The sequence below is a fragment of the Mixophyes fleayi genome, chromosome 5 (genome assembly GCF_038048845.1).
Source record: "Mixophyes fleayi isolate aMixFle1 chromosome 5, aMixFle1.hap1, whole genome shotgun sequence".
Lineage (NCBI taxonomy): Eukaryota > Metazoa > Chordata > Amphibia > Anura > Limnodynastidae > Mixophyes > Mixophyes fleayi.
Window position 1 is genome coordinate 34,228,658 of NC_134406.1, and position 25,103 is coordinate 34,253,760.

General features: G+C 39.0%; 1 protein-coding gene across 1 annotated transcript in view; it reads right to left on the reverse strand.

The window, feature by feature from the left end:
* The window catches only part of ODAD2 (outer dynein arm docking complex subunit 2), a 111,458-nt gene that overhangs the window by 71,186 nt on the left and 15,169 nt on the right, over positions 1 to 25,103 (reverse strand). The window contains exons 4-10 of the mRNA XM_075212006.1: positions 24,721 to 24,916; positions 22,142 to 22,248; positions 15,633 to 15,769; positions 15,426 to 15,542; positions 14,024 to 14,241; positions 11,687 to 11,830; positions 6,930 to 7,077 (exon numbers count right to left, since the gene is read on the reverse strand). Coding sequence (XP_075068107.1) covers positions 6,930 to 7,077; positions 11,687 to 11,830; positions 14,024 to 14,241; positions 15,426 to 15,542; positions 15,633 to 15,769; positions 22,142 to 22,248; positions 24,721 to 24,916 — 1,067 coding nt within the window. The remainder of the gene's footprint in view (positions 1 to 6,929; positions 7,078 to 11,686; positions 11,831 to 14,023; positions 14,242 to 15,425; positions 15,543 to 15,632; positions 15,770 to 22,141; positions 22,249 to 24,720; positions 24,917 to 25,103) is intronic.

Consider the following 25,103-nt stretch of genomic DNA (forward strand, 5'->3'; position numbering starts at 1 on the left):
TCTATGCAAACTTAACTTTTAACTTCATATATCATGAACACTTTTTTTTCCACCATCGCACAAGCCAAATCTTTTTGTTAGCTTGGGCAAGTGTGCATTACTTATTCTTCAGCAAATAATTAAAAGCATGTGCGAGCTGATATAACAGTTCATCAATACAGCTTGCCTGATTGCCTGTGGTATGGCACTATCTCTTTCAAGCTACACATGACACTTGTTAGGTATACTGGCTTCCATTTTTTCAAATATAGCCAAATGCTTAAGTTATGTTTTCACTTTGGAAAATTTGGAAGCTGTATTATTTAAAACAGCTTATCACAACATGACACAAGCAGGCAGCTTGATTTTCAATTAATCTGTCAAAGTTATAGCAGAGAAAGAACTGGACTTTGTCAAACAGGTTTTAATTCAGTACTTTGTTCCTGGCTCAAGCATCCACATACCCCCTCATATAATTTGAGGGTGCAGGTGCTTGTACTGTGCACCTGGCTTGGCAACCCTTGAAAATATTTTTGTTTTACTGACAAAAGTATAAGAATCTACTGACAACTATAATTTATGCTATATGAAAATCTGTCCACAACAGAAACTGGTAGCAGCAACTAGAAGAAGAGGCCTCAGGAATTGTAAGGGGTTCATAAACCTACATCTATCTCAGACTCATTAGAGTAAAACTAAGAGATAGATTTACTAAACCTTCTTAAAAGTAGTGGAGGTGTGTTGCCCATAGCAACCAGTACACTCTAGAAAATGAGAGCTAGAATCTGATTGGTGGCTATGGGCAACACCTACACTTTTCTGTTGTAGAAGATTCATTAAATCCACCAGTAAGCGGGAGGTTTAATTCGGAGCAATGTGCTGCAGAGTGACTCAGTGGCGATGTATTTCCTCTTATTTTTCGTGTAGGAAAATGAGCGGAGATTCCTCACTGCAATAAGCGGTAACGTGTGCAGCCGTACGTCGCTTTGATGTCCGCCGGCACAGAGCTCCAAATTGAATTCCTCCAGATGGGAGGGTGCTTACATTTTACTAACCTCTGCTTTTTCTTATTGATTTTTACATTTTAACTTTTAACTGGAAATAAATTTACTGATTGCTGACAACACTGTGCAGAGCTGTGATATTTTGAGAACAATAAACCTTTAGCACGTAGTCTTTCCGTGAAAACATTCTAGATTAAATAAATAAATGATTAAACACTGCTATGTACTTCATTAGAAGAAAACTGCTTATTTACTAAGTTTACCATTTTGTGTTAATATGCTTCCTCTTTGCTATGCTGTAGGTTCAGAGCACAGGTTAAACATATATATATATATATATATATATATATATATATATATATATATATATATAAAAAAATGCAAAGAGAAAATAAACAGCAAAACAATTCATAGAATAAACCTAGGTGCTAAAATCCTAAATTCAATTATGTTATACAGCCTATCTTGCCCAGTTATTAAAGGGAGTGTTTAGGAAAGGATGCCAAGGGCAGGTTCTATCTATACCATACTTGTGTGGGTATAATACTTATTCTAAAAGAAATAACTGGATTAAAATCCTGTGTTTTCCCTGTGATGGTTTCCATTCTACTAATCCTTTAACAACACCACATAATACTGATGTGTTTTGAGTTGAACATATCTTGAGATATATGTGAGTCAAAGTGCACACATAAGACAGCAATTTTGAGTACCTTCAGGATGTAAAAAATGTGTCAGTCTCTAAATCAGGCTGAAGTTAAGCAAATACAATACCACTGTCGCCACAAGGGGACAATGCAGAGAAATTAAAACCCAAGAAACGCGGCCATTAGTAGCATGAGATCAACTGCAGATGCTGGTAGAAAGATGCTGGACAGGTAAGTAAATGACAGTACTCCCTGCCACAAGGAAAAGGACCCTTATCTTGATGCTTTTTACACTTTTTAAGGAAATTGATTTATATATGGTATATATTAAACATTCTGCCTGTATATCATTAGCAGACACCCATGATTACTCCACAGGATCATATCCATTCAAATGGATGAGGTACTGTAAATAACAAAATTGTCATTGATATGCAGAATTTTCTCCAACTTGCAGAAATACACTGGGATTCTACGTCAGGTACTAAAAGCCTGATGCTGAGTTGGAAGCAGGGGCAAGCTGGGCTGGGGGGGGGGGGGGGGGGGGCAGGGGGGCATCTGCTCCCTGGGCCGGTCCCATAGAGAGCTATCTTGGGCTGGGTCACTGGGCCACCAGCATTTTTTGTCCTTTAAAATAGGGTACTGAGTTGAGTTTTGCCCCCGGGCTGAACTTTGCCAGCTCTCCTCTGGTTGGAAGCATGTTGGGAGTAATTTATGCTACCATTAAAATAATGTTTTTACACCCATGTCAAGATGTGCCCAGCTCTGTACATGTATGAAAAAAAACTATTTTAAAAATACTCTCACAAAATCCTATAATATAGGCACAATCAATGCAGAAAGCACCTATCAGATTCAGAGGTGAATTCATCTCTTCAGTCAGCCAATCAGAAGCAGTTAGCTAGTGTTGGCGACCATCTTTATCATCAGCGTCTATGTACACCTGCCGTCTAGAAGGTGCAAACATTATGGCTCCTGACTGGTGTACGTATGTCTCTGTGCTGGTATTTGCATGAACAAAGAATGCGGCTGTTTAACTGCGGAGTGGAAATGGCTCGGCAGCCTTTCACACAGCAAGGAACACCCCTAAAACTGCACCCTCTCCATCTTTTATATCATTTCAATAATCTTGCTCTGAAAAATGAAATCTTGATGCTAGGCCTGGTGATCCTACGCCATACTCAACAAGGACCACCCTAAGTCAGCCCAACTCCTGCCATGGGCCAGTGCCAACATCGGCTCCACCACAACAGCCGCCCTTTTGTTCCACAAACCCATGCAGTTTGCTGGAATTCTAGGTGTACCTGTGCAAATCAAGGCGCACAGCACCGCCAAAGAGGGTTCTGATCTGCGCCTTGGCTGTTTGGAGCTTTGTAAATGACCTGCTATATCTCTAAATATGATCACTGCTGAGTAAATGTACTTCTTCCTTTCCTAAAGTTTCCCCTGAAAGTACCAGATGCAAATCATTTGTTTCTTTCAGCTTCATGTGCAGTTTCTGAGTAGCCTCCTTGCACAGAGACCAAAAACAATATTGCTGAAGTGTTTCTGATATTTTCCTCAGTATTGAACATAATTACAAATGGGAAACAGTGCAATAATTAGTTCCAGAAACCATCTAACTAACCTCCACTGTATCCAAAAGACTATATACATTTTTTTTTTATTAATGTCAATGTTTGTCTTTTCTCGTTTCGCCGAGTCTTAAGTTTTGTCTCCACACTAAAAGTTCAATGAATACATAAATCTCTTGCACACTTCTGTGGAATATTTTTACATTTTTTTAAAAAATAAATAATAATACATTGGAATAATATATCCCTTAGTGTACATGATAAGGACAATAAATGTCACTGAAGAGTTCTGTTACCACGTGAAGACACGATGATGAGCCACAGAGCTTCTTATATCCTACAGCAGAGGTAGGGAGCATGTGGCTCTCTGCTTGTTATGGAACTACAAGTCCCACCAAATAGTGATCGACAATACATTGTAAATGAATCCTTATGACAGTTTCACTATTTAAAGTGACATTTTCACATATGATCCATAGGGACAGATTCAAATAGCCGCGTTGTTCTTTAGAACAATGCAGCTCCACATTCTTACCGTTACTTTGGTAATTGTTCCTGTCAAATCCCGCGTACACATTGTTCTGAAGAACAACGCAGATAATTCAGTTTGCCCCATAAAAGTAATATTTTTCAGTTTCAACCTGATATTCAACTGCAGCAATGTTAAGTGACAGATAGAGAAGCCCCCCCAACCACAAAGGAAGAAGAGAGAGCATGGTGGACCAAATTATTTAAATCTAAACACGGCAGCTATTATATGTATATTATTCAAAGATACAATGATAGTCAACGATACATAGCCTTTAATATATATCAATGTCAAATAGTGTTTTACTCACTCATTAAATAAAGACAACATTTTCATTCAAAGTATGACACTCTTACCATTATTTCTTAATTTCTGGGCATTACAAGCGAATCTTTATTGAGTATAATCATATTCATGGGGCAGCACAGTGGCTCAGTGGGTAGCTTTTCTATCTGACAGTGCTGGGGTCATGAGTTCCACTCCCAACCACAGCCTTATTGGAATGGAATTTGTATGTTCTCCGTGTGCTCCTTTCACACTCCAAAAACATAATAGTAGTTTAATTGGCTTCTAACAAAATTAACCCTAGTCTGTGTGTGGTAGGGAAGTTAGACTGTAAGCTCCAATTGGGCAGGGACTGATGTGAATAACAAATAATCTTTGTACAGTGCTACAGAATTGGTGGCGCTATATAAATAAATTATGAGGATTCATGACATGATGAGGACATCTGCGTGCCCTTACTGTACAGTCATGGCCAAAAGTTTTGAGAATGACACAAGTATTGGTTTTCACAAAGTTTGCTGCTTCAGTGTTTTTAGACCTTTTTGTCAGATGTTGTTATAGTATACTGAAGTAACATTACAAGCACTTCATAAGTGTCAACGTCTTTTATTGTCAATTACATTAAGTTTATGCAAAGAGTCAATATTTGCAGTGTTGACCATTCTTTTTGAAGACCTCTGCAATTCACCCTGGCATGCCGTCAATCAACTTCTGGGCCACATATTGACTGATGGCCGCCCATTCTTGGGTAAACGATGCTTGGAGTTTTTCAGAATTTGTGGAATTTCGTTTGTACACCCGCCTCTTGAGGATTCACCACAAGTATTCAATGGCATTAAAGTCTGGGAAATTTCCTGGCCACGGACCCAAAATTTTGATATTTTGATCCCAGAGCCACTTAGTTATCACTTTTGCCTTATTGCAAGGTGCTCCATCATGCTGGAAAAGGCATTGTTCGTCACCAAACTGTTCTTGGATGGTTGGGAGATGTTGCTCTTGGAGGATGTTTTGGTATCATTCTTTATTCTGGGCTGTGTTCTTAGGCAAAATAGGTGAGCCCACTCCCTTGGCTGAGAAGCAACCCCACACATGAATGGTCTCAGGATGCTTTACTTTTGGCATGACACAGGACTGATGGTAGCGCTCACCTTTCCTTCTCCGGACTAGCGTTTTCCAGATGTCCCAAACAATCTGATAGGGGATTCATCAGAGAAAATGACTTTACCCCAGTTCTCAGCAGTCCAATCACTGTATCTTTTGCAGATTATCAGTCTGTCCTTGATGTTTTTCCTGGAGAGAAGTGGCTTCTTTGCTAGCCTTGCTGACACCAGGCCATCCTCCAAAAGTCTTCGCCTCACTGTGCGTGCAGATGCACTCACACCTGCCTACTGCCATTCCTGAGCAAGCTCTACACTGCTGGTGCCCCAATCCTGCAGCTGAATCACCTTTAGGAGACGGTCCTGGCACTTGCTGGATGTTCTTGGGCGCCATGAAGCCTTCTTCACAAGTATTGAACCTCTCTACTTGAAGTTCTTGATGATCCGAAAAATGGTTGATTTAGGTGCAATCTTACTAGCAGCAATATCCTTGCCTGTGAAGCCCTTTTTGTGCAAAGCAATGATGACTGCACATGTTTCCTTGCAGATAACCATGGTTAAGAGAGGAAGAACAATGATTTCAAGCACAACCCTCCTTTTAAAGCTTCCAGTCTGTTATTCTAACTCAATCAGCATGACAGAGTGATCTCCAGCCTTGTCTTCGTCAGCACTCTCACCTGTGTTAACGAGAGAATCAATGGCCTGATGTCAGCTGGTCCTTTTGTGGCAGGGCTGATATGCAATGGAAATGTTGTTTTGGGGATAAAATTAATTTTCATGGCAAAGAGGGACTTTGAAATTAATTGCAATTCATCGGATCACTCTTCATGATATTCTGGAGTATTTGCAAATTGCCATCATAAAAACTGAGGCAGCAGACTTTGTGAAGAATAATATGTGTGTCATTCTCAAATGGCCATAACTGTAGTGCTCAGAGATCTGCAGAGTCTGTATTGAGCATAATGTGGTTTATGCATTATCTGAGCAGATAAGTGTCCACTTATAATTCCCACCAGTCTCCCTTAGTAAAAGGACTCACAGAGTGAAAGGTAGAGGAGGTCCTAAACCCTTTACTACACCAGTATAGGTCTAAATTGTTTCTAATTTTCAGGTAACAATGCTGCTTATTTAGGGAACATTTACTTTTTTACAATGTCCCTGTTTATATTGTATAATGCTACTCAGTTGTACAGTAACACTTTTGTATGTTGCTACCAATTCTCAGTTTCTGTTCTTATTTTGTCGTATGTCTGATATATAATTTATTGAAGACAAATTTATTTGATATTTTATTTATCTAATTTATTGAGCATAAAAAAGCATTTAAAATTTGTATCTTCTTCCTTAGACACATCAAGTTGGTCACTGTAGTGCAATATATTCAACCACAATCACTCTTAAATGCACCTAGTTAGCAGCAAATGTAAACCTATTAAAATATTACCTTTAAGCTTAAACCTTCATATGGCCACGGGACATTCTTATTTTCTTACAATGTAAAGTAGGGAAACATCCATTTTTAAACCAATTATTAATTCATTCATTAATTTATCCATTTTAATAACTATCATTTAACAGTCAACCATTGTGTTAAAATAAATTCTATTTTTAAATTGGTTCCTCCCACTAAATGGCTTCCTCCAGTGTTTATGGGCAATGAATGCTCTTTAAGGTTAGACATTTATCCTTAAACAGAGTATTACTGACACATGAATGGATAAAGGAGGCAGCAGCGATGGTCTTGGTGGCTCGCCACATTCCACGGCCTACTTTGTTAATACTATAAATAACTTTATTTCCTTGCACATATTTACCTTTAAATACTTAACCAGTTTCTGAATTTGCCAATACTCTGTGGGCAGATCAACATTACCCTCCTGACGTCGTTCTGGCTGTTCCTCGTCTTCTTCACTTTCACTAGAACTTTCACTAAAGTCTTCTGATTTTGTTCCAGGGGTCTTACTACGAAGATAAAAAAAAATTCTATATTAAGAATAAATATGTAGGTTTGTTTTTGTTTTTTAAGAAAAAGTTACATAGCTGAAAAGATAACCTTCTTGGCAAAAATATTTTTATAAATCTTTTTACAAAACCTTTCCAAATATTCTATATTGCTGCTGACTTCTAAAGGTATGATAAAGTATTAGTGAAATGTGGTGTGATGTTACATCAATGCACTTGACTAGACATAAGGATTTAGGGAGGGTAAGTCAAACTATTAATCTGGTGTCAAGATAATAATGATATTTCTCAAAATAAGAGACTGAATCAGTGTTTTCTTAAAACAGAGACAGATGAACCTGTCATGGAGTTATTTTGTATGACTTCATGAACTTCGCAATTGTTTAAACTTTAGTAAGTGCAAAATGCATTGTGTTTTATTATTCCAAGTTGTCATCAGTTTTAAAGCATGACTACTGAGCAGAAAAGACTACACTATGCTCTGTATTGATCCAAGAATCAAAAGTTCTTGATTGGTTACTGTTGGTAATTTTCTGTAACAACATAACAGTCCTTAAAGAAACTATAAAAAGATACAAGAGAACACTGTACCAGTTCCCATGGATAAGTACATGGGCACATCAACAACTGCTGCATTAATGCGCTTGGATTCTGTGACCAAATACAAACTGAGATTTTGCTCACTGGGAAGATGTAGTCTATCAAACTTCAAACAGGTGCCCTGAGAGCTTTTTTGGATGAGCAAAACAACTTTATTTTTTGTATGTCTTCTGGGAGGTGGCGTTTATGCATTTCCCTAATTTATAAGTGACCCCCACTTTATGTAAGTCTTATCATGTGCTTGACCCTGTGTCAAAAAAAGTTACACAGATTTAATGCAAATTTTTATACACATAGTATAAAAAACACATGTGCTCTTCATGTGCAAGTGACACATCCCTTCTACCATACTATCTTCTTAGCCTTCCGGGAACACTATAAGCCTCCAAAGAAATTACGATAAAAGAAAATGATAAAAATTAAAACAAAAATAAAAAGTCCACAAAATATACTGGTCACCAAGTAGAAAAAACAAACAAAACACAAAGCAAAGAAAAAAATCAACTTTCCCTAAATATTATTTACTCACAATAAAGCTCAACAGTTACTGAGTGCCAGTGACATTTGGAACCTTGCCCATCCCAAAGGCCATTTGGTACGCTGACCAGGAGTAAGAGCATGATCACATGTAGACTGTGCATCAAGCTCTGATTGGTTGACACTGCTAGTAAAGCAGATGCATGAGACAAATACCAAAATACCAAAATATCAAATAAATATTATCCATTAGCTCATTAAGACAAAGGCAGTAATAAAAAACTTCAAAAAGTAGCTTTAAAAGTTAGCGCAAGTGAGATCCTGGCACTTGCGAAATAGCAATTTTTGTTTGAGGTTCTTGCCCGGCTTGAACAATAAAGATAACGTCGTCTGGCGCAGTCAGAAGCTTTTTTTATGCAAAAATGATTGGAGTAAACACAGTGGATGTGATTCAACAAGGGATGTAAATGGCGATTTTATGCGCATCATCCGCAAAATCATTCTGCGCACGTCCAGAACAGGACCATACGCCATGTAACGCAGCCACATTCGATTGCTTTTCAAACACAAAGGACACTTACCACAGGCAATGATTTCAGGGTGCGAACAAAGTGGGAAAGGGGTGCTTGACTGTAGTCAATGTACAGTAAGGGCCAAACGTGAGAATAACGAGCGCACGCGGTAATGTTCGATGCAAGCTCTGGGCATCTCTCAGATACGTGATTTTCAGTATCTCTTGCTCCAGCAACTGGGCTAGTCTAAGTCCTTAGTACTAGTGATGACAGCTGCGTATGCAGCTATAATATGTGTCTGCAATCAGAAGCAACTGTAAAAATTTATTTTATGATCAGTAGACATTAAGATCATCCTAATAAATGTTTTTCATGGGGGGTGGAAAAAATCATAAAAAAAACTATTTTATCATTAATGCCTTTTTTATTAACAGGTGACATTAATTGATTTCTTTGTTCTGTGCGCTCTTTCGCAAATTTATATTCTACATAGGTATTGAACGTATCCCGCAGTGTCTTATGTAGTGGAGCTGAGCAGACCTAGACCCGAAACAATCAGCGCACGTATCTTCAGATCCATTGCATTGGGGCATTCGCAGACCAGAATTATGTGCGTTCTGAAAAAAACGCACGTTGTGCCCAGTATGCGTCTCTTGATGAATCAGACCCAGTATGTAGTTCAGATAATACACCTTTGTACGGATTCACATTCCATGAACAATTATTTCCAGTGTTGGATTGCATAATCTGATTGAAATCTCTGTAGGCTTAAAGGTGAAATTAGATAGAAAAATAATTAGGTGAATACCTAGTGTGGGAGATGTACCATCATGAATGTGACATCTGTTTTGTATTACCTTTCACAAGAGTGAATCTTTGTTACAGGATAGAAGAAAGAATTAGTCTACGGCTTTCTCTTTTAAAATTTTCTTAAAAATTCTAAATTTACATTAGAGAGAACACAAATACGGCTGTACAAATTAAACAAATCACAGGCTGCCAGTCATTATCAGTTCAGTTTATTACCATCTGTTTTTGCTTGACATCAATCAAAGCTAATCTTTCGGCAATGATCGTACCAATTTTTTTGTCTAGTCCTGAGTGCTAGACATATTACAGTTCATCAGGACAACTAAAGTCAATCGCTGTGTCCAACGCCTATGAAATATCAGATCCAGATGGCTGCTTCCTACATATCCCTAGTCTGGAATTTCTCTTTACAAATTCTGTAAGTCTTTTGTATGTAAACACTAAATATGAAATAAATATCCAATTATCCAACAAGAGAGATAGTATAACAACAACAAATCAGCCCTTTCATTATTACATAGTGAGCATGTGTGCAGATAAGAATGTCAAATTAAATATAATCGTGGTCTTTTATTATGTCTGTAATACTAAACTTTTTTCTGAATTTATAGTTTCAATTAAATGATCTTATATTTGAATAATAAATCAGAATAAATAAGTTTATTATATGCACTTACTAATGCATCTGTGTTCGCACCATGCATGGTTGGAGGGCTTTGCAGACAGTCTGATGTTTGACACTAGTGGAGAGGTTTTTGTCTCTTTCAGGTGCATTTCAATATGGCCAGAGGCCTTTTTCATCAGTCTTGTCCATGTACATGTGTCGCTAGTTTTGACTTGAGAGAGGGCACCATAACCTGTGGCTAATTGGGTCATCGGAACATTAACAACAGCACAGAGCATTTCAGGAGAGAAGGGATGAACTAAATGTGACAGGACATGTGGATGGAAAAGGAGGCAGGAAGTTAGAGCTAAATCGTTTTAACCAATATTTGTCAATGTCTTGTTGTCCTCCTTATTGTGCTGTTGAGTTGGGACCACTGTCTAAAAAAAATACACAACAAAGGAATAAAGTGGAACCAACATGTTTTTTTGGATATACAGCGCAGACTGTAGAATGTGTCATTATTAGTCTAGAAGATCCACAATAAGATCAGAGAACCTACAGTATGAGACATATACTCACAACCTACCTACAGAGAGATACATTGTGCAATTGAGCACCAATCCATCACACTGTTCACCTCTAGCCACACCAAACTGCCACTATAATACAATGGAGGGGGCAGTGTCAGTGCAAGGCAATCTGGGAATGTTTGGAGAGCCCCAGATTGCAACATTTGCCCAGACAAAATGTGCTCTATCTGTAACTGCCTATATACTCACCACCTGCCTATATACAATAACACTTGAGAGAGACCCTGGTTCAAATACAAGCATTAACTCCGTGGGATTGTAAACAATAATCTTTATCAACCTTTGTCTCGGGTAAACTCCCTTGCACAGGTAAACTGCCGCTGAACAATTTTTTGTATACATAAAAATTGTATACAGCCTATGAAAATAATAATAAATAAACAGTAAAAAAAACTGTTACATTAAGTAAATATTAATAACATAATGTCATTGGTAAGAACTATAATGAATTATTTGAAATCTTTATACAATAACATTGGTGGCAAACAATATTTCTCCTGTACAGTTTTTACATCCCTCTTAACAACATAAAGCCCCCAACTCTCCTTGATTAGTAGGGACGGAATAGTTTTTAAAAGAAGGATTTTTCCGATCTTGTTTTTTTTTCTTTTAATCTGCCCACCGTCAAAATGCCAATTGCTACGTTCTGTACGCAATATATAACTTTCTGCATCTGTCCAGACTGCGAATAAGTGGAAATGTATAACGTCTCTTATTTTGGGAGGAGAGAGTGCGTTTGTGAGCATATTTGTAGCAATCTATCTAACTGGTCAGATTCTGCCCACTTCAGAGCCTTGGGGATAAATTCACTATGCATTATATGGACAGATATTAGTACTAGCCCAGCAATAAAGTACAGTTAAAAACTATAAATAAAATGTTTGCTCTAAAACTGTACAAACATAATGTTAACACATTTCACACAAATTTGAAGTTTATTGTACCACGACTACATTTAAATATTCCAGCAGTAATTTCCCTGAATGACGTGAATAATGAAATCACATTCCTACCTTTTTAAGGCAGACTGTCGTCTTTGTGCAGAGGTGACAATGTTGGACCTTTTCTTACTCTCTGAGCTCGTTGGTTTAACTGTTTTCTGATCCTTTTTGTCTGTAGATTTTTCTTCCATAATATCCTTGGTTTTAATTATAGTTCTGGAAAAATAAATGAAAGCACTCAGACACTGGCAAAAACAATTCTCATTGTCATTGCAATTTCATTCTGCTACATTTTTCTTTTCCGAGAGCAGTTGGACTTAATGAATTTTTTTAACTTATAGGGGTACATTTACTAAACTGCGGGGTTTGAAAAAGTGGAGATTTTACCTATAGCAACCAATCAGATTCTAGCTTTCATTTATATAGTGCATTCTACAAAATGACAGCTAGAATCTGCTTGGTTGCTATAGGCAACATCTCCACTTTTTCAAACCAGCAGTCTGCAGTTTAGTAAATATACCCCATAGTGTTTTATTATAAGTTGACTTGTACACAATGGAATTCTTTATTTAGGATGTTTATAAATATAGGTGGTCATTTTATCAGGAGGAATCATTCTTAAATCAGCATAAAATTCTTAAAGGAGACTACAGTGAAAAGGCTAAAAGAAGAATGCTCTCTGCAGATGAAGTAATCTTATCTTATATTTATAAAGAACCAGCATATTACACAGCACAGTACAGTGCGAGTATGCCCTTCCCAAATGAGTTTACAATTTAAGATGTAGGGGGTAAACTTGATACAAAAGGTAGCAGGACAACATAAGTGGCTGTTGTTGATTATACATATTCAAGGCTACGGTCACTGTGCTAGTTCATTGCTCCAGGCAGTTGGTGATTACAGGGACTGTGCTAGTCCATTGCTCCAGGCAGCCGGTGATTAAAGGGACTGTGCTACTCCATTGCTCCAGGCAGTTGGTGATTACAGGGACTGTGCTAGTCCATTGCTCCAGGCAGCCGGTGATTAAAGGGACTGTGCTACTCCATTGCTCCAGGCAGTTGGTGATTACAGGGACTGTGCTAGTCCATTGCTCCAGGCAGCTGGTGACTACAGGGACTGTGCTAGTTCCTGGCTCCAGTCTAGTACCACTATCAAAAAGTGTGAAGAAAACTGGGGGTCAATCCCAACTATCTTATGTTCTGTCAAAATATACAAAGCTGTATGTGTGCACTATATGTGCAAGTGATCTTTCATATAAATTTTATCTTTATGCTCTTATTATGGCTCCAGAATTTAAATGTAATGATATATTAAACTTGTTAAAATACAGGTAAGGGCTGGAAAGAAGTCAGGGGAGCATTTTCCCCCTGGCTGTTCTTAATTTTACAGATGGGGCTGACATCACTGCTGCATGTACTTTTGTTAGCAGTACATAGGACCTATGTAGCTCTGTACACCTGTGTAGCTCTGTGCGGCAATCTACCCTTATCCAGGACTGTACATTATCCTTAATCTCAGTAATAAGCTAAAATAACACATTTATAAAACATAAAATAAATAGACACCTATTTGTAATAAGTGTTACAAGCTGTAACAAACACATCTGACAATAAAGCAGGAAGGACGCCTGTTGCCTAGCACTGATCTAGGTGGATTGGAACAGATGGCTCATGGGATTTTGCTGGAGAGTTTGTCTGCGGTTGTATTATAAGGAGATATATGTTATGAAGAGAGAGACAAAACAATTGAGCTAATGTCATGCAAGGTAATGTTCATTTGCTCTTTCTGCCATCTGTGACCAGGAATAAGTGACCAGGAGGGTGGAGAAATATTATCACTTATCACTTAGCGCCGTGGCTAAGGATGTTCATGGCTGTCCAGCCAGTTTACAATGGAACAAATCTCAAATTGCAGCTAGACAGGCTTATTTCAAAGTTTTCCTATAACACTCTAAGAAGCCGAATGGCATAGAAATCATTTTCCACATGATATATCATTTATAAGACCGTCCAGCAGTAAGGTCCCAACATGCAGAGCAGGTTGCATAGAAGTACTCTTAACTCTACCAAATTATAGAGTAATAAACTATCTAACCAGGACCTTGCATTGTGTTTTATTACTTTTTAAGAGATCCAGTACTTCTTAATTTCTCATCTTTATTAGATTAGTAAATTATAACATCCACGTAAATCAAGGCAGAATTTAATAATGTTTTCTGTCTGTCGTTTTTACTTGTATGTACAGAGACACACAATCTCCAATTTTACTGAGGTTTCCACAGAATTTTTCCATTTGCTAAATCACCACAACTAGCTAAAATAATTTGGCCTCTGTGCATGCTTCTAGTTCATTTAAAATACCCATAAACGATGTGAATTGCAAGGTATTCAAATTGAAAAGACAACATACTCTTGGTGACCATTAAGAGTTAGGTTCTTCCATTTCAGAGAGGACTCTAATTTGGCTTTGTTAGTCTTGCTTTTTACAATAAGATGCCTTGTCTTCTCCTGTGCTTTCTTCTCTGGATACTCATTAGACCAATGGGTTTGGCTTGGTTCCTCCTCCTCAACTAAATCCATGTGTTGAATGGTTTGAGCCACTGGTGGGTCGTCAGATAGCAGAAAGTCCTATGAATAGACAAAACTTTTTTATTAATGATATTGTCATTTGGATGCGTGCACCAAAGTCACTATTTGTTAGACAACATTAATAACAGTAAATCATTAGAAAAACCATTAGAAATGTATGTGAAAAGACTGGCTGTCATACAGTCAGTTGATATTACTTGCTAGGTAAAATAGAATGTAGTTCTTTCACATCTTATTACTATGATGTTACCATTTTTCAATACATTTTGGGACCTCTGGTCCATTAGAGCGTCTGGATGATTTTATTTTACATGCTAAATAGTTGTTTTCTTACCCTACACGCATTTATACAACATAGGGATGAATCCAGGGGCACAATGTCACAGTACAAATAGGGATAATCCAGACTTCAGAGATCCAGATCTAGCCAGAGGATGGACTATTTTGACTCGGCATAAAGAAGAACAGATATTTGGTTTTGGGTGGATGTCACAAAGAAAAGATATAATACAAAATTAAACTTTAGTCAGGCTTACTTAAATCAGATGGGTGTCCCCTAAAGCTCTGACTGGTCCAGCAATGCAATCCTCACTCCTAATACTGCTTGCCCAATTCAAACAGGAAGCAGTGTTTTCAATGGTCCTACTCATTCACTTTCCCATTTATACAAATCGAATTTCACAGAAGGAGGCATTGTCCTCTTGACAGCATACAGACTCCGCAGACACTTAGATCTAACTTTTATACATATACAAAAATCTTATATTTTAGATGTCCCTGTGTGAAGGGCTGACAGTCACAATACATTGGCAGCATGGTGGCTTAGTGGTTAGCACTTCTGCCTCACAGCACTGCTGTCATGAGTTCAATTCCCAACCATGGCCTTATCTGTGTGGAGTTTATATGTTCTCCTCGTGTTTGCGTGGGTTTCCTCCGGGTGCTCTGATTTCCTCCCACACTTCAAAAACATACTGATAGGTTAATTGCCTGCCATCAAATTGACCCTAGTCTCTCTCTCTCTGTGTGTATGTATGTTAGGGAATATAAACTGTAAGCTCCAATGGGGCAGGGACTGATGTGAGTTCTCTGTACAGTGCTGTGGAATTAGTAGCACTATATAAATAGCTGATGATGATGATAATACTTCTGCACCGCCCCCTCTTGAGCCTAGTACCAAAATGCACCATAAAAGTGACAAAAACAGCTTCAGACTGATACAATACCTGCTTAGTGATATTTTCTGCAAAATGCGGTGATTTTTCCTTTAACAGTGTTATGAGATCTTTATAGATTTCACTTTGCCTGTCATAGTTAATATCCTCCTTATCCTTCATTTTACCCTGCAAAAAAAGGAATGTGTTGAGGTGAGTGAAAAATTCATGAGAGCTGTCCAAGTGTGATACAGGCAGCACTGACTGAAGTCTGCTTACCATGTTTATAAAAGCACCTGCTGTGCTGTACGTCACACAGAAAGGACTGGTGTCGTGTGGTGTAATCATCAAATAGCAGATTTCCCCATGAACCTGCCTCCAAGGCGCAGTGTGACAACCATTTGAGAATTCATAATCTACAAAGAATATATAGTGCTGTTAAAAATACAAAGAATGTACAACAAATAACTTTACTTTATCAGTGGTGATTATAACACAGTTAAATTGTACCTGCCTCCTGTACACATTGATGGAAGCTATTTTGTGAGCTGAACCACTGTTAACAAGGATCATATCAGTTCATCTATAAGAATTGATACTACTGAACTGATACACTAAAATCTAATGATTGTTGTAACAGCCCCTGTTTCTACTACGTGCAATTGACAGGTTCCATTTAATTACATGAACAACTGTATTTTTAAAAGTTTATACAAGTTGAAACTATTTTTACATCATAGGAGAGTTTCAAGAGGAAATCTTCTGAATTTGGAGCTGAAATCTCAAGTGAATGAGTAAAACGTATGTAACAATAAAACAAAATCTACAATGCTGTTTTTTAAAAAGTGCAAGCTGACAGATAAGCATGTATGTCTATAGTGTGCACATACACATTGGAGCATACATTTCAGTAAATCAAGTCATCTGCAATTTTGCCAGAACCTGTACAGTGAATGATTGGATTTGTGCAAAAATGGTGAATAAACAGTAATATTATTTGTATAACTGCTATGTGATATGCAGGGCCGGATTTACCGCTAGGCAACCTAGGCACCTGCCTAGGGCCTAGCGGCTCTCGGGGGGCACAGCTGGGGGGGACAGGAGTAATTTTTAAAAAAATGAAAAAAAAAAAATTCGGCCCCTCCCCCGACTCGCGCCCCCCCCCCCCCCCTCCCCGCGACTCCTGCGGGGGGGGGGGTGCCGCGAGTCGGGGGAGGGGGGGGGTGCCGCGAATCGGGTCCCGGCAGCCTCTTCTCCTCTCAGTGTCTCAGTGATAGAGAGAGGAGGAGAGGCTGCCGGGACCCGACGAGCGATCACGTGACTCTTTCTTTCTTTTTTTTTTTTTTTTCTTTACATCTGGACTGACGGAGGAGGAGCAGCGCGCAATAGAAAGGTAAGTAAAACACAGAAGTGGTGATGGTGAAGGGGCACAGAAGTGGTGATGGCGAAGGGGCACAGAGGTAGTGAAGGGGCACAGAAGTGGTGATGGTGATTGGCACAGAAGTGGTGATGGTGAAGGGCACAGAGATGGTGATTGGCACAGAAGTGGTGATGGTGATTGGCACAGAAGTGGTGATGGTGAAGGGCACAGAGATGGTGATTGGCACAGAAGTGGTGATGGAGATTGGCACAGAAGTGGTGATGGTGATTGGCACAGAAGTGGTGATGGTGATTGGCACAGAAGTGGTGATGGTGATTGGCACAGAGGTGGTGATGGTGATTGGCACAGAGGTGGTGATGGTGAAGAGGCACAGAGGTGGTGAAGGGGCACAGAAGTGGTGATGGTGATTGGCACAGAAGTGGTGATGGTGAAGGGCACAGAGGTGGTAATGGGCACAGAGGTGGTGATGGTGATTGGCACATTGGTGGTGGTGGTGGTGATTGGCACAGAGGTGGGGATGGTGATGGGCAGAGGTGAGGGGGAAAGGGCACATGTGATATTGTGAAGGGGCAAAAGTGACAATGAAGGGGCACAGTGTGATGATAGAGGGACAAAAGTGACAAGAGCACATACTTGGATTTATGCATATTATTTTTGCAAACAACTTAAGTAAGTATTTCTGCCCTGACTTCAATATTTATTATGTTGTTTTGACCCAACTACTTAAAAAAACGGGACTGCTTGGTAATTATTTAGGGGTGCCTTTTTCTGCAGCAGGGTGGCCTTGCTCTTTTCACATGTTAGGTACGCCCCCAAAGATGCAAGCCACGCCCTCACCTCCTTTGGCGGCACATGCTTTCATATCTACGTAACTATAGGGGTATATGGTAGGCTGCAAAAATATAGTGCTATGGATTGTTTCAGGGAGGGGGCCCAAAAACAGTATCCTGCCTAGGGCCCTATGAGGTCTAAATCCGGCTCTGGTGATATGTGAACACTTTTGTCCTAAGTTGTACTTTGAATAATACAGCCCTATATGTAGCGTGATTTAAAACAAGATAAAATTGCCATACTAGTTATTTATTATTGTTTGTTTATTTTTTTATAATTCTTTATTTATATTGGTCAAACAGTAGTATACAAGGAACAAGATACTGATGTTGTTATATAAACATGGAAAAACAAACACAAAAATAATACAATGGGATCATTATTTAGGGTCCATATGGAACATGGGACGAGGATTGACTAATTTTTAAATTTTACAAATGGTATCAAAAAAGTAGAGTAAAAACTAAGAGGGAGGTATGGGGAAGGAAGTGGGGAAGGGGGGGGGGGGCGGTTGGGCAGGAGAAAGGGTTGGAGAGGGGGTACCAAGTTGAGTAATGTGTGTGTTTGGGGGTGAGTAGGGTTTAGATATTTGAGGTTATTTATTATTTTATACATATTTTCTACTTTTACATAATACTAGAGATGGTCACTGACCCCCGTGTTTTGGTTTTGGATTCGGTTTTGGATCTGGATTACCGTCGTGTTTTGGTTTTGGTTTTGGTTTTGCAAAACCGCCATTGCGTGTTTTGGTTTTGGTTTTGGTTTTGTTTGGTTTTGTTTTGCTATTTTTTGGGAAAATCCATGTTTTTGGGCCTAAATTAACCCAATTTAGTGCTCCAACTGTTTTAGAGACAAGTAATCTAATTGTTGAGGTAATAAATCATCCAAAAAAACAGTTTAATTCTTCGTTGGTAGGCCTATTCTACACACAAAACAGATTGTCTTCCTCTCCATCTATGCATATTGGCAATGCAGCCATCGTCTTTGAATGTATATTACACCCTACACTTATAGTTAAATATGTAAAGAAATGGAAAAAGCCAGTTTGGTTTCTGTCTCTCAAGGCCCCCCTCCACTTGTATAAAATAGCAAAAAATTCAGCCATTATAGACTGTACAATATTAATTGACATGGAGAAAGCCAGTTTGGTTTCTGTCTCTCTAGGCCCCCCTCCACTTGTATAAAATACTAAAAAATTCAGCCATTATAGACTGTACAATATTAATTGACATGGAGAAAGACAGTTTGGGGTCACTCTGTCTCTCTAGGCCCCCCTCCACTTGTATAAAATACTAATAAATTCAGCCGTTATATACTGTACAATATAAATTGAAATGGACAAAGGCAGTTTGGTATCTGTCTGCATCAGATCCTCTCTCCACTAGGAGTAAAATAGAAAACTATTCAGCCGTTATATAATCTAGAATATAAATAGAAATTGAGAAAGGCAATTTGGTATCTGTCTGCATCATAATCATCAACATCATCATTAGCGCCCTCGTCGCCTACACAAATCTCCCCCTCATCCTCTTCTAATTCCAAAGTGGCATCCTCAATTTGGGTATCACCGGCTACACTCGGGCTATTAAGGCACACATCAGCAGAATGCTCACGATTAGACATCCCACTGTTGGATGGACTCTCCACAGGGATTGTTGTCATTTGTGAATCAGAGCAAATATTCTCCTGTAATGCCTCACTGGTATCTTGCAGCTCAGCTTTGACGCGTAACAGTAGTTGTGCACCAATTGTAGGCTGGGTAACTTTTTGGGATCTGCCACTAATAGCCAAAGGTGAAGGCCTCATTCTCTCTTTGCCACTGCGTGTGTAGAATGGCATGCTTGCAATTTTTTTTTTATCGTCACTTAACTTTTGCTCAGTTACACTTCGTTTTCGCTTCAATACAGTAAATTTTTTTTTGGTTTTTGTTTTTTGCACTAATTTGAAAACACTCTGTTGTTTGACATCGCCTTGGCCAGATGACGTACTGGGAACACTAACATCAGGACTGGTGACAGAACCTGGTTGCTCATTTAGATCATATGTGGACTGCTTTGAATCCATTGCGTAGATACTGCTGACAGATATGACTTTTGACAGCCAGAAATATTAATGCACAATTAGAGAGGACACCCCAAAAACACTGAGGAGTGCTTAAAATTATTGAGTAGATACTGCTGACAGATATGACTTTTGACAGCCAGAAATATTAATGCACAATTAGGGAGGACACCCCAAAAACACAGAGGAGTGCTAAAATTTATTGAGTAGATACTGCTGACAGATATGACTTTTGACAGCCAGAAATATTAATGCACAATTAGAGAGGACACCCCAAAAACACTGAGGAGTGCTTAAAATTATTGAGTAGATACTGCTGACAGATATGACTTTTGACAGCCAGAAATATTAATGCACAATTAGGGAGGACACCCCAAAAACACAGAGGAGTGCTAAAATTTATTGAGTAGATACTGCTGACAGATATGACTTTTGACAGCCAGAAATATTAATGCACAATTAGAGAGGACACCCCAAAAACACTGAGGAGTGCTTAAAATTATTGAGTAGATACTGCTGACAGATATGACTTTTGACAGCCAGAAATATTAATGCACAATTAGAGAGGACACCCCAAAAACACTGAGGAGTGCTAACATTTATTGAGTAGATACTGCTGACAGATATGACTTTTGACAGCCAGAAATATTAATGCACAATTAGGGACGACACCCCAAAAACACAGAGGAGTGCTAAAATTTATTGAGTAGATACTGCTGACAGATATGACTTTTGACAGCCAGAAATATTAATGCACAATTAGAGAGGACACCCCAAAAACACTGAGGAGTGCTTAAAATTATTGAGTAGATACTGCTGACAGATATGACTTTTGACAGCCAGAAATATTAATGCACAATTAGGGAGGACACCCCAAAAACACAGAGGAGTGCTAAAATTTATTGAGTAGATACTGCTGACAGATATGACTTTTGACAGCCAGAAATATTAATGCACAATTAGAGAGGACACCCCAAAAACACTGAGGAGTGCTTAAAATTATTGAGTAGATACTGCTGACAGATATGACTTTTGACAGCCAGAAATATTAATGCACAATTAGAGAGGACACCCCAAAAACACTGAGGAGTGCTAACATTTATTGAGTAGATACTGCTGACAGATATGACTTTTGACAGCCAGAAATATTAATGCACAATTATGGGGGACAACCCAAAAGCGCTGGGGAGTGCCAAATATGAAGAAAAAATAATAAACCTCTATCCTCCTCTCTGCACTAGCGATTTTGGTTAGAGCAATTGCAAGAACAATATTGTATTCTTTCTCTGTCCCTGCTCTAATTAGCCTATGACTACACCCTGCTCTCTCCCTCTGTCAAATGGCGATGGATTGCTGTGGAGGCGTGTATTTATAAAGTTGAAGTATCGCGAGAACCGAGTCCCGAGATCCGACGACGTCACAATGACGTTCGGCCTCGATTTGGATTCGGAATTGGCGGGAGAGTACCGAGCTGCTCAGCTCGGTACTCGGATACCCAAAGTTCGGGTGGGTTCGGTTCTCGGAGAACCGGACCCGCCCATCTCTACATAATACTGACAGTAGTGACCTGATTGTTGGCAGCAGAAATATTAGCATATGTCTGATATCCAAATCCAATCGTTTTCCATTTTTAACAATACAATTCCCAGCACTGCTCTCTTCTCTAGTCCTGTCAATATTGGGGGAGTTACCATGCTCATGTAGGAGAACAGAGCATGTGTAATAAATAGCAAAATAATATTATATGCAGTAAATAAGAAGATAATGTGACCTCTCTGTACTCCCCATTCCTCCGATCCTGAGGGTCCCATGTCACCTGCAACTTCTCCAAGCAGGAGATCCTCTAAACTTTTCATCCTTTGCAAACTTCTAGTGGCAGTGTCATCAAGCACTCCCGCCTTCCCCTCTTCAGCTTCTCAGGGTGACAATTAACAAACTCTCATGGGGGGAGTTTGACAATGCTGCAAGCAGTTTGATAAACGCCCACCCCAAACAAGAGAGATAATTGTCTGTGTGGACCTTTACAGGCATCTCACATACTTTCAATCAAAACTAATATCTAAATCTATAAGAACCCTGTGCATTTCTATGCTTGGTCATTAGCGATCATCAGCCGTGGTAGAACAATGGGCAATGTAGCCGCTACAGTGAACCAAAGGTGAGGAGGGCCTAGCGATTACAGGTCGCTCCCTCCTTCAAGACCTCCACTACCCCAGAGACCCAAGAACTGCAGATCAGAGGATTCTTCAGAGCCGGGGCATGAACAAGTGGTGCTTTGTGTTTTGTTTTGACGTTTCTCCAATTTATCTTTGCCATCACAGAGAGAGATTTAGCCAGTGATCATGGACAGTAACAAAGACAAAAGTAAGTACGACAGATGATGATCATCGCAGCAAAACAATTTGTGGTGATCAAACACACTACAAATATAATATATACAATAATCTTGAAGTGTGCTCTTTAAATACAATAAAATATATTGCTAGATATAATAAATACAAAAAAGTTAAAAAACCTGAGGTGTATTCGATTGATTTTAACACAGATTTTTCTTCATTTTTGCAGAAACGTCTAATCAGATCAATCTCGTTCTTAACTGCGGCGGGAGTAACACGGACTTCTCTGAAATGAAAAACAGAAAGCAATTATTATCCTGACCTAGACCATCTGTCTTCACTGTAAAGTGGACTACCCCGTGTGTTTTAGAATTAACATTTCAAACACAAAACCTTGTTAAGTCACACGAGGTAATGTTAACACCGCACAGCAATAGTTTATTGACTATATTCATTTCATGTTAAGACTCCCAGTTCTCAAGCTTGGGAAAAAAAGGTAAAACAATAATACAGCATCTAATCTGTTAAGCAATAATCAGAATGTCCTAATGTAATTATGAAAAATACAGCTCTCTTCTTGTTGAGAAAAACAAGATTACTACAAAGATGACCCTTATAAATGGATGAAAACGTCATGTCAGCATTCGGTATAAGTGATCCAGAGCCGTAACTTAGAATTCTAGCGCCTGGGGCGAGAAAGACAAATGCTGCCCCTCTAGCCCTCAATTTTAACCAAATCAAGCTAAAATATTCCTAAATTGCGCCACCCTTCAGCGTTGCGCCCTGGGCGGTCGCCCCTATCGCACAGCCCTAGTTACGGCCCTGACGTGATCTATAGATGCTACTGTTCTATTGATAACACAAAGTAATTTACCAAGCTGCAAAATTACAAACGTGTAGCGAACATGTCACTTTTCTTACTGTTGTGATGTCATGCAATTAGAGAAGAGAGCATAGAATAACGAGTGAGGATAGCGACGAATGTGGCGGTGTAAAACAGTGCTCCATCTGATGGGAACATCTGTATAGATTGGGACATTCCATGCTAAATTCAGCCTAGGCTCAGTAATGTACCTGGTTATTTGGCCAAAGGAAAGAACAAGAGTTTGTTTACAGGGATACGATGCTTAAATGAGCTTCCAAAGGTAGAGATTGTGCATTCAGGGAGACGTTTTGGTTTAGTGGGTGGCCAAAAAGTATTTTCTCCTTCAAAGCTACTTGACTTTTAGATGTCCTCAAAAGTGCTAGAAATCAGACGTCAGCCATTATTTCCAATGGAATCATTTGTGCACCATCCAGTGGCACTTAATACAGGAAAAAGCCAGATGTAACTAAGGAGATGGTCCAGACATGATAATAGGCAGGATTGTTCAGTGACATTTCGGCATACACAGCCCTATAATCCTGTAGTAGAGCACGATTACTTGAATTAGATAAAGGGATAGAGAGTGCACATTCCTTGCTGGACAGAGGGGTGCACACACATTTACACTTCGCAAAACATCTTGAACTTTGTATCAGCTCAGAGCTGCCGGTCTTAGTAAAGTCTTAGTAAAGGAAAACAACTTTATTTTATTGGAGGGGGTGTTACTAAGTGGTAGGAGACAGGTTTACACTTTAAGACAGTGCACCTCTGGATGTTTTTCTGCCTCTCCACGCACCTAGAAACACTTCTATCTTGCAAAGGGATCTCCTGCGATCAGATGGTAGGCGTGATCCTTGACGTGCACAGGCGAAGACGCCCATAAGAGAGGACACATATGGGGAGGGGTGGCTATTAATATATTATTATTATTATTATTATTATTATATTAGAAATTATGTAGAAATATTTGATAGAGCGTGCTACCTTCCACCGGTTGTTTGTTTTACCCACCCCAAAACATAATAGAATTATTGTTCTAAAACTTAATTAATTAGACAAAGAGATGTAACATTTTTCAAACTAAACACTTAAAGAGAGATGGGACAGGGATACAAAATAATCAGAAGACCTATAATTCTTATGGGCGGCCTTGTGGACAGGGCAGACCATCCAGACTCTCCTATGCACTTAAATAAAAAGTATACAAATAGCTACGATTATACACTATTCTAACTCTAAACAAAACAGTAAAGCAAACAGTGTATTATTTGATTAAGTGGTTATAAGCCAAAACTGCTGAAGACAGGAGGTCTCTTCTGGCAACAGAAAGCGATATCCTGTCCTTGGCTCACATGTAAAGTTATTTTGACTAGTGTTGTAGCCAAACCAATGTGGGAATTGTGTACAACTTATGATCGCAAGACACTGATAACTACAGGGGCTCCGATTGCTGCATCAGATGTTCAAATGTTCTATCACTAAGCCACTAACCACAAGATGTCCCAATAAATGGAATCGCTGCTTTAGGGCTTGTGTGGCACACACTTAGTAAATGTAGTTGGTGGTGATGATTTAACAACTGGAAATAGATTCTTTTTTTAGCAACTGGCAATTGACTGGACGTCAACTAAAATAGTTTATATCATAACCAGAAATATAAAACATATGTACACAGTTTGCATCCCAAAGAAGAGTTGGAAAACAATTTTTTTTCCACTTCAATTAGGATTGCCTTTCTATGTTTTTAAATCAATAAATGTAATGATTTTCATATCTTTCACCTTCCCTTCATTATTTTTTCCAAACACATAAAAAGCAGATGTTGCTGCTCATTAAAAAGAGAGAGGGTTGAAATGATAGACTGGAAATATTGTAGTTTGTAAATGCACTTACAGTGAAATGTGTTTTAAAGAGCTGTTCAGCAGCTGCATATCAAGTTGCTGGAGCAGGAGAAAAATCTTCATCTTGATTTCTGCCGTTTCATCTTCCTTCTGACGCATTTTATCCAACAGACGAAGCATAGACATGTCTTCTCCTTCCACCGTAGCAAATCCAGCTCCGAGGATTCTTGCAATGGGGTCTCTGTTTGCTGATGATACAATGCGGCATGTGAATTAAGAGTTTCATGTTACCGCATAGTTGCTATAATCTATATAAGTGCCATCCAAGTTGCCATAGGCAGGAATGGCTAACTAGAAGGATAGAGGGGTAATTACCCCCTGAATAATTGTGTTTCTAAATAAAAGGGGTCAAAATTATGAGAAAGGCATGGGATT